The sequence below is a fragment of the Coloeus monedula genome (genome assembly GCF_965178545.1).
Source record: "Coloeus monedula genome assembly, chromosome: Z".
NCBI classification, from domain to species: domain Eukaryota; kingdom Metazoa; phylum Chordata; class Aves; order Passeriformes; family Corvidae; genus Coloeus; species Coloeus monedula.
In genome coordinates, this window is record NC_138822.1 from 76224956 (window position 1) to 76238742 (window position 13787).

At 54.0% G+C, this 13787-nt stretch overlaps 1 protein-coding gene across 1 annotated transcript in view; it reads right to left on the reverse strand.

Moving 5' to 3' along the window:
• Positions 1–965: 965 nt before the first annotated feature.
• CNTFR (ciliary neurotrophic factor receptor) overlaps positions 966–13787 on the reverse strand; it is a gene marked incomplete at both ends in the record, with an annotated part of 81971 nt that continues 69149 nt past the window's right edge. Inside the window, 2 exons of the mRNA XM_082301557.1 lie at positions 966–1111; positions 2629–2809. Of these exons, the coding sequence (XP_082157683.1) occupies positions 966–1111; positions 2629–2809 (327 nt within the window). The remainder of the gene's footprint in view (positions 1112–2628; positions 2810–13787) is intronic.

Below are 13787 nucleotides of genomic sequence, written 5' to 3' on the forward strand. Positions count from 1 at the left end.
GGCGGGGGCGGCGGTGGGCGGTGGGGAGGCGTCTGCGCTGGGCTGCGGTGGATGGACAGATGGAGATCTGCAAGCAGGGAGTAGAAGGGTCAGAGTCTCGCTCCGAACTCAGCTGTGCCCCCTCACTGGTGGGACACACCGAGCAGAATTTGGCCTTCTTCCACAAGGGAAATTCAGCCAGGTACCCAAACACGCCATTTCCACCTCCTCCTCCCAGGGCTGGGCCCTGCCCACCCTCCCCTGGCTGCAGGCCACCACCTCTCCTTATGCCACCAGTAGTGTCACACATGACATGACACTGTCAGAGGGAAGCAAAGAACCCCTTGCCCACAAGAGGCTTCTCTTTGGGCACCAAAGGATGCGTGGCATATCCTTTATCTCCCGAAAGTGACACGTTTGGCTGCTTCCAGGATCCATCCCTGTCCTTGGGCAGTATGGGGACAGTGAAAGGGCATTTGGGTGTGACACCCATGAGACAGCAGCCCTGGTCTGTAGAGGAGAGGGGCATTTTGTGGCTCTCCAGGCTGTCAGCTCCATTCTAAGCCAAACTAAGGACATTTTTGAGATGCAATCTGAATTTTCTGACCTTGGACAATTTTTCCTTCATCACTGAGCAAAGGCGTTAGATTTCCATATGGTTTCTTTGCCTCTTAAAAAAGTCAGCAGTGAGGATGGGAGAGGGCTGCTGAGAACAGGACATCAAAGACCGACCACCTTGCCAGCTTTGCTTGGGAAGCCATTTTGGGATCTCCAGCCAAATATCCATCTGGAAAAGCAGTCGGACTGGGTGCATTTACAAAAAACTGCAAGAAAACCCCAAATGACTTGTTCTCAATGCCCTTCACCCATAGCCTGGCTGGAGCATCCCCTTCCCAACCACACTAGAGTGCTGAGGGTCCCCATATCTCTGCCCCATCCCAGCACCCACGTCCTGCTTCTTACGCCTCCAGTTTGGGAGATACTCACTAAATAAAGAGGACACTATAGGCAGCCACGACCAGTCCAGCTGTCCAACACACTGCCACGGCCCCGCTGCCCACCACGGCCCCCTTGTCACAGATCTTGGTGGTGGGTGGTGCCATGAAAGAGGAGGTGCTAGCGCTTGTTGTCTCTGCAAGGAAGGAGAGTGGATGGTGAGGGGAACTGGGATGCTCTGGGATTCATCCCATAGGAGCAGCCCTGCTCTCCTGCTGGTGTGGATAGGAGCTGGCTCCAAATTGCCCTTTTCAGTGCTATACCATGCTAGGGCTGAGGTGGAGGGCTGGGATGATCCACGGGCTGGTCTAATCCATGAGACTTTCCCTGCTGTGAGAGTGGACCTACTGCTTGGAGTTGTTTGTGGCATCAGGTAGAGCCGAGCATCCTTCTCATCCCCATCCTGACCAGCTGAGCCACTCTGTGCACCAGCTCTGTGGGATTTTAGCTAAAAGGTCATGATGAGCCACTAGTGCTCAGCAGAAAGCACCCCTCGCTCATAGAACATTTCAGACACAGCAGGCTACCTCTGCTGGACTGGCTCACAGGGTTTGTCCTGCTTTGTACTGGACCAGATGCATTGTCTGTCCCTGCACAGGGCTGCAGGATTGCAGGGAGTGCTTGGATGGACAGTCATGCTGGGGTAGCTTTGGCCATATCCAGATGGCCCCAGTGTGCCCCTGGCCAGACAGTCTGGGCTGATGCTGGGGACCAAAGAGTGTGTCTCAGCATTTTTCACACTCCATCGAGGTGTCACAGTGGGGCTCAGCCTTGGGGTTGGGATGTCCCACATCAGCCCTGCCTGGCTGCACCAGGCTACAGGGAGGTGTGTGCGAGAAACGCGCATGTGTGTGAGGGACACGTGTGCCGGCACAGGGAGTGGGCAGGTGACACTGGAAGGGGCATTTGCGTTTAGCACAATGCAGGTGGCAACAGAAGCAAAATCAAAACACTGACACCAGCGCTGCTGCAAGGTGTTCCTGGACTCCTTCCGGGTGGGTTCATCCACCTGGGAATGGTGGGGGGGGGGCCTGCAAATCCCTGCTGCTGCCTCAGCATCCTGGTAGGTGGTCTACCAGGTGCTGTTTCTAAAAGGGGGGTTTCTCTGCACAGGAGTCAAGGAAACCAGTGCAGGGTCTGCTCCATCCCTTCTGGGAAATGGAGGGCTGATAACACCCATTTGGACACAGTCCCAGCTCTTTCCTAGAAACAGAGACTTGTTAACTTGGTGGCTTTTATTTTGAATTGGCATCCCTTGGAGCCACTTTGAGGGGTCGGAGGTGTGGAGGGGGTAGTACTGGAGAGGGGAGGGAGGGCTGGAGGGGGACAGCACTTCAGGGAATAAAAACAACAACAACAACAACTATAGTAATACAATGCCCAGCTTCATTGTCCCACCCTAGGTATCCTGGTGAGAAGGATGCTGGACCCAGGTGAGCTGAGTCAGCATTCTTTAGGCCATGGTTGCACCTGCTGACAGGGCCACAGGTGGGGGCAAAGTACAGGGTGAAGGGCTGCAGCCTGCTCCCCAGTGTTTGGGGGCTGTCCCTGGCTGGGGACAAAGCCTGCATGGAGCCAAAGAGGAGATCCCTCAGCCTGGAGTCCTGGGCTCCTCCTGGATGAAGCCTGTTTGTACGGGGAGGGGGCTCTTACCTGTGATCTGGGCCTCCGTGGTGAGATGCTTGGGCTCCTCTGTCCAGGGGGTGGCATGGACAGCCACGCTCCAGTCACTCCACGTGCCGATGTCATTGTCTTTGGCTGCCACCTGGATGATGTACTCCTTGCCAGCATAGGCGTCCGTGATGGTATGCGATGTCCCATCTGACAGCTCGACCTGAGGGCAGCAATGGGGACAGGAGGGTGGTCAGAGGAGCCCCCAGGAGGTGTAAGACAATCAGTATATTTAGCTCGGCTAGAAGATGATAACAAGACTTTTGCAGCACTTTTGGAAACACGAGGGCATTTTGGGCAGAGGCACGAGCCCAGGACAGGGATGGACAGGGAGGGAGATGCTCCAGCTGCAGCTACACAGGTCTAGAGACCTGGTTCCACGCCCAAACTCACGGCGTCAGAGTGGAGTAGCTTCCTCTAGAGGTCACCAGAAACTAGCAGATGTGTGCGCGGGCTCCCTCGGGCATGTTAGGGCAGCTGGGAGCTGGATATTGCAGGCAGTGGGTGGGGTGTGCAACGTGCTTTCAGGGCACCACTGCCAGTGCTGGGAGGAGGCTGCCCCACCAGCAACACCTCTGGCCAGCCTGCTCCCGTGCCTGCTGGCATCCCGTTGTTTTGGCTTGCATCCCTCCAGCTGGGCCCTTGGACAAGGATCAAGTTGTGTCCAGACGTCTTTCCTAGAAACCATTCCCTCTGTCCTGTTGTCACTACTGTCTGAGCCACAGAAGATCCTGCTGTCCTCTCTGCTGCAAAGTGCAAGGGCTTAACCCCATTTAACTCTCCAAGGGATCTCTGATCCACTTGGAGCTTAGCTCAAGGACTGAGGGATGCAGGTGCTCAGCAGAAATGCACCCCCATGGTATGGACAAAAGTGAGCAAACACAGGTGGCTGACAGAGGGGGAGGGCTCAGCATCCAAGTCACCATCCAGGGATGAAGCTGGACTTGGCCTCAGGGTCCTGAGGGTATGGAGGGGACCAGGGCAGGAGTATCTGGCAGAGGCTAAGTGGGATATTGCCCTCCACCCCATCTCTGAGACAGAAGACCAACATGCTGCCCATTTCAGTAACCCCTGTGGTGCTGTGTGTGGTGTGGGGGGCACACAGGGGACTCCTCATCTGCTCTGCACCCTGCCCAGGCACATTTCTAATAAAGATGCTGCAGGATAAGGGGTGGTGCGGGTCTGACACAGCCCATCTGCAAGCACCAGTGCCCAGCCAGGGGCTCATGCTTGAGCAGAACATGTTCCCCTTCATGGGTGGGGGCAACTTCACGGTGTTGCCCATGTGGGGTCCTCCACATCTCCCCAGCCACCCAGAAGAAGGTCAGGCACAAAATCACACTGTCTCAGGTAGCACCAATAGCCCAATGACCGGAGGAAGATCAAAACTTCTGCCTGGTCCTTGAAAAAGATGGAAAGGAAAGGAAAGGAAAGGAAAGGAAAGGAAAGGAAAGGAAAGGAAAGGAAAGGAAAGGAAAGGAAAGGAAAGGAAAGGAAAGGAAAGGAAAGGAAAGGAAAGGAAAGGAAAGGAAAGGAAAGGAAAGGAAAGGAAAGGAAAGGAAAGGAAAGGAAAGGAAAGGAAAGGAAAGGGAAAGGGAAAGGGAAAGGGAAAGGGAAAGATGCATCACTGGGGTGGCCAGGAGGTACCTGGGCCAATGCACCTGTGGGATGAGGCTGCCCTGGCAGTGTGGCTGTACACACACGAGGTCTGGTGTGCATGCCAGACGGTCAGTGCCATTACCCCACTGCTTGCAGGAGTACCTTAAAAGCAGGAACCCACCCTAAGAAAGAACCAGCCCTTTTCCAGTCCCTTCAGTGCAGCACGTGCAACACCCCAGCACAGATGCAATCCCTTTGGCATGAAAGCTGCAGCCCCCTCCACGCTTTTACAGCCACTCTGGGGGATTCCTAACAGGAGAAGGGGCTTTCTTGCTCCAAGTGAAAGCCTTTCCCTCCCTATTCCCACTTCCAGGGCTGCATCCAGCCTTCCGCCCAGAATATCGGACCCCTTGGGCTCTGCACTCCCAGCTGCTCCTGCCACCCGACCTGAGCCAGCAGGAGCCTCACATCTGGAGCACATCTGGAGGCAGGTCTGACTGGTCTCCCCACAGCCACCAGGAGCAAAGGGCTTCCTGCTGCCGGCGAGGCTTGAAGTGGTACCAAACCTCAGCAGTGTGAAGAAAGGCGTGTGTCTATCTCACTGCTGCAGGTTTGGGGGCTGGATGGGAGTCCTGCCTCTCCTTGCACCATCAACTCAGCACTGACCCCCACAGTGCTGGTGGGATGCAAATGGGAATGCTAGTGGTTTCACTGCAGGCTTGTGCCAAGCTGAGACATTCCTAAGCACTTAACCATCAACAGCCAAGGCCCAAATCCATCCCTACCATCCAGGGGACACTCTCCACCGTGACATGGGTCTCACCATCAGGTCTGGCCTGTTGGCATGGGGACAGCTACTCAGGGTGTCTGTTAAGGGGACCTGAGGTCAGAGCCTGCCTGGAAGGAGCCTGACATGGGGGGCAGATGAACACAGTGACCCCAGTGGGGCTCCATGCAGGGTCTCCCTGAGTTTCCAGCTAGATGAAGAGGCTGAGTCAGCCCTGCAGTCACAGGTGCTGCCTCTGTTGTCAGAATAACAGGGTCAGTTCACAGGTCTGGTCCCCAGCAGTCTATACCCATGGGGGGCTATAGGCAGGTCCCATCCTGGAGCAAGGCACCGCCCATCCTGCAGGAAAATGGTTTTGGGCCGTTTCACTCTCAGGTGAAAACTGAAATCCTGTGAAGTCTGGGTAGAGGAGGATGGGATAAAAATAAGGAAGGTGCCAGTTTCTTGCATGGATCCTCCAACAAGGGGAGGGTCTTGGCTAAGGCACATCCCACCAGCCCCATCAAGCTCCAGCTCTCCTCAGCCCAGAACCAAAGCCCAAGCTGGACCAGGGTCCCCAGAGGCAGTGGGCTCTTGGCACCTACCGCTGCACCCAGCAGAGCTGAGGAGGCAACTTCTGCACCCAGTTCTTACAGGGACACACCTTCACTGCCCAGGCACCTCGGGATGGGTAGGCAGGAGACCCATCAGGTTGTGAATCACCTGGTCTGCTTGGCAGGGCACCTCCCTGCAGTGTAGTGGCACAGTGAGGCTCTCTCTGCCACCCAGACCTTGGGAGCTCTTTGGTGGCATCCAATGTGGATGGCAGTGCTGAGGGAATCAAGTTAAATTAACTCCTAATGATAATTAAATGAAACAAAACCTCATGGGCTGAAGTGCCAACTCCCTGCTGACTTGACTTGCTCTATGCTGGCTGGGTGGTGGCTTGGAACTGGAGAATGAGGACAGGGCTCTGAAAGATGCTGGGCTTATCCAGCTGGTGTATGACCCTCTCCAAGACTTTCAGGATCCTCTGAAGCCCTGGCTCCTCCCTGGGACCTGCACCAAGCAGGTTGCATGCAGACCAGCCCCACTAAGGTCCTGCTGACCTGGCCAGGCTGCTTTTCCATCAGGAGCATTTTCTCCATCCCAAGAGTGCTCCCAGCCTTCCCTTGGGAGCAATTCCTGCCTCTTTCCACCCACAACCAACCGGCAGCTGAGTGTTTGTAGGTGGTGTGTCACAGGCACAGTGGGGTCAAGTCTGTGCCTTGCCTGGGCAGGGGGAGTGTTCCCCCAGGACCCAGACTAGAGGATCTGGAGGACTTTCCTTGTGGGACCTGGGAGGATGTTGCCCTAAACTCCACTTTAACACAGTAGATAAAAAGAGAAAGCACAGACGACATCATCCATCTCTCCCAAACACACACACAACCTCTGGGTGCAGAACCTCTGAGCTGGACAGCCAGAGACACATCCAGCATTTGTCACGGTGGGGAGAAAGCGACTGGGTGGGTGCCCATGGCCCAACACAGAAGTGCCACAGCAAATGGGAAAGCCCACAGGGATCAGGTCCAATTGAACACAGACAGGGAGAGACAGAACAGGGGGAAGACACACTGGGGAGGCTGTGGGGGGACGGATGCACACACAGCATCAAAGGCAGAGGGAGAAATTCCTTAATCCGTGTCCTCGCCACACAGAGACAAAAGTTGGAGGAAGGCTGTGCATGTTAGATTTTTTGGCTGGGGCGGGAGTTTGCGTGTCGCTGCCTGCCTTTGTGCACCTGCCAAAAGTCACTCCGACTGGCTGTGAAGTGCTGCCCAGATTAATGAGGGATCAGTAGCCAGTGCAATGCAGAGCTATTAGCATTGTGAAAAAAGAAAAAAAAAAAGAAAAGAGAAAGAAAAAGAAAAGAGAGAGAGAGGAGAGAGAAATGAAAAAAGCCCTTGAATTCAGATGACAGCTTGCTGAGGACAGCGTGGGCTGGGATCCCATTCCCTGCCATGGTCACATACCCCCACATTCCTGCTTGGAAAGATTATGGAGCTGCTGAGTGCCCACCCACAGTCCCAAGCGCCAGGATGAGCTCATGCGCCAGTGCCACATTGATGGGATGGGGACAGGCACTTAGGGCAGGCTGAGGGGAGGATTGCCCAGCACTTGGCTTTCCCCTTGTCCATGCTGGTCCTCCCTGCACATGTGCTGGAGGCCTGGGGACATCCACAGGAGCCAAACACACCCCAACAGAGAATACCCATGTGTGCCCTCCTTCCAGTCCCTGCCTGCAGACTAGTGTCCCTGCCTTGCAGTGCTCGGCACAGCAGGAGTTAAGGAAGCCATTCCCCTCTCTGAGCTCCCCTCATCCTGCTCCCATGGCCCCCAGCCCACCCTGTCAGGGTGCCCTGGCAGTAAAAAAGGTCACTGTGCTTTGTTCGCACCCAGGCTCTGCTCCTGGTGCAGGGTGACCAGGTAGCAATTATGTGTGAGCAGGGTGATGCACGGGCAGCTCTGAAGCCCAGGTGGCCTTTGGAAGGGGATAGGGTAGGGGGGCAGGGAAGAAAACCCCACCCTTCTCTGCCCTGGCAGCTGGGCTGGGGGCTGGTGCATGTTGAAAGGAGGTGGAGGGGGAGAAGGGGGGATCAGAAGCCTCCTTTTCTGCATCCCACATGAAAATGTGCTTGCTGGCTCCCCTGTGGTGGCAGTGGCTCTGTTTTCCATTCCTTGACACCTCCTGCTTTCCAGTGCAGCTCTTGGTGTGGGAAGGGGGTGCTCCACTGGCAATATGGGGATGAGGACCGGCACCCCTCTGTCCCAAGGCAGGGATGCACCATCTCTGTGTGTGACAGGACAGTGACCATGCAGCTGTCCCAGGTGCTGTATCAAGCCTAGATGAGTCTGCCTTCCCCAAAATAAAAGGAGCACCCTGGCTACTGTAGGGTGAAGCTGATGTGCTCACAGAGCCTTTGCCACCCGCAGCACACATGGAAGAAACCCCTTCTAAGAGCACAGCCTGGGTCTGCCGAACATCTTGCAGCCTCCTCCTCTGGATGCTACTCGAGTTATACTGGATGATGGGGGAAATTGGAACTGGGATAGGGAAGGGACACCCCAGTGGGTTTGATTTCACAGCCACTTTTCCCCACAGCAAGGGCCAGATCCTTGCAATGAGCTTTGCAGGGACTCAACTACACAAACAGCTGCTGTTTCAGGTGCCTTCAGTCCCTGTGAGTGCAGGGGAATCCCAGCAGGGCTTCCACCCAGGGAACAGGATAAACCAAAAGCAGGAGTAATGCCCAAGCAAACTGCCCCACCACTGGGAAGTGTGGGATGGTCACTGCAAACAGCCAGTGCAGCTTGAGAAAAGATGTCACCATGAGGAAAAGAAATGTTTTGCTTTCTCCCTTTCAAAGCCATGCCTGGAGAGCAAATAGGTCTGACACTGATTACTAAAAGGCACCCCCAAATACCTCCTCCTTCTGCAGAGCCGCAAAAATCAGCTGGTACAACCTCAGACAAAACTTTCTACCTGGACTCTGGAATAATTAAAGGTTGGAAAGAGTGAACGATCCCCTCTTATTCTCTGCCAGCCAGGTAGTGGAAGAGCCACTCCAGCAGGGTCTGAGCTGTGCTCTCTGCTGTCACCCTCTCCTGAAAAGGCTGTGGTGCTGCACACAGCCCAGCCCTGCTGTGGGTCTGGGAGGGTGAGCTGCCACAGAGCTCTGCAGCCCGGGCTGTGCCACACCAGATGCAGCTGGACAGATTCCTTTCTGGCTCAGAATAAACACCATCTTTGAAAGCAGCAGCTGTAACCACACCCATAATGGGAAATTTTCTCCAGATGTGGTGGCCCCCTCCTGCCAAGTGACAACTGTCAGAGGTCACTTTCACTTGTGGCTATGGGGAAGATGGGATCAGGGGTGCTGAGGACACTCAGCAACAGCTCTAACCCGCCGGGCACTGCCATATGCTGCCTGCGGATGCCTTCACCATGCTGATGCAGTGGGCTGGGGGTGAAAGCAGCTTGTGCACGGGCATGGCAGGGCACAGACACCTGCCTGGTGTGGTCTGCATGTAGGCAGGAAAAGTTAGGCTTGCCAGCACCTTCCTACCTCCTTGTAGCTGTGTGAGCATGGAGGTGAGGACATGCACGCATGAGTGCTCTGCTGCTCAGTGGCACCTTCACAGGTGCTCAGTACTTTTAGGTCACCAGCAGTTTCCAAGGGGGCTGAGAGCACCCAGGCAATGCCAGCCAAGGGTCCTGAACCTGCTCTGTCCCAGAAAAGGTGATTTCTGGGCATTTCCCACCCCCCACCCTCCTCTGAGACATTCTCTGCTCCAGCCCTGCCTGCCCCATGCTGAGCTGCGAGTGACACTATTACAGCCTCAGTATTTTGCTCCCACCTATTAATTCTTTTTTTTCCCCCTTCTTTTTTAATCACTGACTTTGCAGCCAGGAGGGGAAGGGAGAGAAATGCTGCAATAAAAGCTGCCAGGCGTGAAGTTGTAACCCAGCTTGCTCAGGGTGACCTCCCTGCCAAGGTTGCCTTGCAAAGAGGGGGAGTACAGGCAAAGCACCAGAAGCACGGGGGGATGCAAATGGGGACAAAGAGGCACGCCCGCTGCAATGTGACATTGCCACCGCGCCAGGGGAGGACGCTGCTGTGGCAGACAGTGGCACTTATTGCCTTCCTCCCCAGCTTGCTCCATCCCTCTCCTTGCCCCTCACAGGCAGGATATGCGGATTAGCTCACACTTTCAGGCTATTTCAGGCTGCTCCAAGGCAGGAACTTCCAGCGACAGCCTGTGAGATTCACCTCTCTGACCAAAAAATGTTGCTTTGCCCTGGGAGATGAGCCCGAGCCCACCCTGGTAGCCACTTCCGATATGGGTGAGGGAGGCCAGTCCAGAGGACAATGCCATCCTTGCACCAACACTAAGTACTTGGCGATACCAAAAAACTTTCCATTCCTGTCCCCAAAACCCCATCATTTGCCTGGATCCGAGCAGGCACAGATGTCTGCGTGGGGATTTGTTTTTTGTCCCAGCTCCTAAAATCCCATGATGGTGGGAGCATTGCTGCTCGCACTCCCAGAGAAGGATGCTTCCAGCCTTTGCAAATGCTCACCAACATGGCCCTAATGCTTCCAGCACAGAAAAGGAAGAAGAGAACCCAACCACATTATTAGCTTTAAATATCTCATGACCTTTTACTGCAAATCTCAAGATCTGAGGCGCAGCCCGCCTCACGGTTCGTTAACATTTCATGTTGTCAGCGTGGCCAATGGGTTCAATTAGACTTCATGACGGCATCTGCAAATTGCTGGCAACCCACAGGAGGAAATCCTCCCTTGGTCTGGCCACCAGCTCTGACACTGAATAAGAAATACCTTCTTGAGCCTTGCCACATTCCTGGGATGTGCATCGAGCAGGCAAGTGCTCAGCGCACGTGATCTCCCTCCAAAAACTGTGAAAAGGGGGGATCCTGCTCCAGAAAATGCCATGAGAGGGGAGCAAATTGGGTGCAAGACCTGCCCTGGGCTCCCCAGAGATGCTCAGGATGGTGTCTGGCCACCCGTCTGCATGTAGGGGTGAGCACGCAGATGTGCTTGGGGAGATCGCATGTGTGAGTGCGGCAATTGCTGCTGTTGCGAGTTAACTGAAGGAGCCTGTAAAACCAGAAACAGGCTATTAGCAATCCATTAGGAAAGGGTATCCAGTTCCAGCCTAGGTAAGCCATTAGAGGAACATCTGAGAGCATTAGGAGAGCTCGCTTGGGGCCAGGATGGGGCTATAAAACAGAAGAGGAAACCACGCTAATCTGGCTTGAATTACAAACTTAAAAGCAGGAGAAAAATAAAGGATACCCTAAACATTTAATGTTTTATATTTAGGAGACAGAAGGGGAGATTTTGCCAAAAGGAGAGAATAAAAAACCTGTTTAGGCTACAAATATCCATCTCTCTTCTGGCAGCAGAGAAACCACCAGCCCCTCTTCCAGAAAGGGAGGAGTGTGATTTTAAAGTTGCTTGAGTTTCAGAGTGAGCTCGGTGCTGGTGGGGTGGAGGGGAGTCTTTGGCCACACGATGTGACACGGCTGCATCCCCAACAGCTGTGAAGTGCTTGTGCCCAGGTTCAAGGGAGCTGCTGTGAGGTGGCACAATCCAGCACATGCTTCACTGCATGCCCATGTGGAAACTCATTATCATCATCATCATCATCATCATCATCATCATCATCATCATCCCTCCATGGTAATAATTCCCAGAGCACATCACTGTAATTCCCAGAGCAAACTGCAACATGAGAGCTGCTAAGTGGTCTGGGTGGAAAGGCACTGCTGAGCAGGGGAAAGGGACTGCAAACGGCACGCTGGAGCTCAAACCAAATTTGCAAAACCCTGGAGAGGGAATGAGGGTGTCTCCCCCACTTCTGGGTCAGCCCCAGAGATTGCTTCATGGTGTGGGATGCTTGGGCCAGGCATCACCTGACTTTCTCTGGTGGAGGGAAAACTGCATTCATGGCCAGCTCACACAGTGGTGGTCTCGATAAGATCCACTGCTCCCGCCACTGATCGCTTCATCTTCTGGTGCCAAGCCCTGGCATTATTAAAATCCTGAAAGGAAGAGCCTGGAAGAAAGCAGACACTGATTGAATCAGGCCCTATGGTATTCGACAGCTCGACATCCATCTGATCCTATTAGTGCTCATTCGGTCCTGCCTGCCGAGGTGCTGTGCATAAATCAGACCCTGCAAAGATAACAGGAGGTGGAGAGGTGAAAGAGGAGCTGCTTCTTCTGCCAAGAAACACCACGTGTGAGCAGGGCCTGCATGGATATTCTGTCTCTGGGCAGCCTCCAGTGCTCCTTTGTGGGTTTTCTCCTGCAGGGATGCTGGGCTTCCCATGGGGCTGCCAAGTACATGCTTAAAACTCATGGCTGGTACAGAAGTGGGCTGCCATGAGGAGGCAGGGATAGAGCTCAGCCGGTGGACCTTGGGCAGACAGGGATGTGTCAGAACAAAAGGTTACCCAACTCCTTCTGACTGCTGGCAGGGACTTCTCCTCTCCCTACCCTGCTCCAAGCTGCCCATGGTCAGCATGCAGGTTGTGTGGGCACAAAAAGCAAGGGCTTCTCTGTGGCAACAGCCCATAGGGACAGCAACTGTCAAGATGGGGGGCAGCTTGTGACAAGAGACCTGCACCTCCACGAGAATTAAGACTCCTATGCAAGTGTGGCATGTGGGACCACCTCATCCTTTCTCAGGATGTCCCTTTGAGTTGTGACCCAACACCACCACTGCAGGACAAGAGGCATAGATGAGCTAGACTTGGCCCGACCAAACCATGTCCTCCCCTCTTCTGTCTGGATTTGGGGGAACAGGGACATCCTCGAAAATGACAACAAGTAATAAGTCAAAGAAAGAGTGCAGGGAGGCTTGGGCATGCTCGCAGCATGCTGACATTGTTGGGGTTAATTTTGGGTACAAAAACCTGCATTTGCAGCGTGCCCAGCTGGGCTAAGCAGGCTGAATTTGCCAGTGGGGTCTGGGGTCAGAGCAGCTCCAGCTGCTGCAGCGCTGCCTTTCTCTGGTGTTTGGGAAACGATTGAATTAGGTGTCGCAAATAATTCATCTGATGAATAGTGGCAGTTTTCCTCAAATCATCCACAAATCAGATTTTTCATTACCCAGCCAGAAGGGCAGGGAGTCAGAAAACAAGGCTGGCACCTCACTCACTGAATGCTTGCACTTGCTCGCTGAGCAAATTATTCCCCAAACACTCTTCTCCATCCGTCAGTGATGAGGAACATGTCTCTTGCAAGGGGATATTGATTAAAAGCAGTACCCACGACTGCTGCGCCTTCCTGAAATGCTGGGAGGTGAAGCCTTCGCAAGCCATCCCTGTACCCACCAGGAGAGCTGGTACCTTGAGCTCTCTCTGCACCTCAGGGTATCTCTATATAGAATAAATTAAGTTCTTACTGCCCAAGAGCTGCCTTTTCCAACTAGTGTGGCCCTGCCACCAGTGTCACTAACACCTCCATGTATTTCCCACCATTACTGCCTGCCTGACAGCACTGATGGAGAGGCCACGTCATCCCCTCAGGGCTCTGCATTGAGGCAACTGACATGGCTTGACCCTGCAAATATGGTACCCCACACCCAGTGATGGAGGGACCAGGCACTCTGAGAGTGTTGAGGTGGAGGTAGCCCAGTGGCTATCCCACCATTTTTGGATGCAAACCAGGGTATTTGGCTGGGTCAGGCTGGGGCAGGGTAAAAACATCAGCTTTTTCCACAACAATTGCACACCTTGGGGAAAAAAATGATATTGTGTTTGGCAGTTCCCATTAAATCTTCCCCTTTTTACAGAGCTGCTGCAGTTTGAGCATTTCTTCCCCAGATGAAATAAAATACCTAGAGAAAACCAAAACCCAAACTCCACGTATGCCTTCTTACCCCTCTGGATTCTCCATAGATGGTCTCCCACTCCTAGGAGGGAAGCAAAGGGCAAAGAGGCAAGCAGGAGAACCCTCTGATTTTCAGAGCCATCAGCAAATGCTGCAATCTGAACCACAACCTGTAGTGCTGCCTCATCAAAAAACTCAATCAAACACAAAAAGTCACCAAGACACCTTGCAGAGCCATGAGCCAAACCTCCTATCCCCTATCCCACATGTTTCTCTCCCCAGGAAGAGCTGGCTGAAGGAAAATCCCACTTAGCTCTTTGATGCAGGTGCCCAGCGACCCAGTGCTGTCTCTTAGTTGACTTTATTTT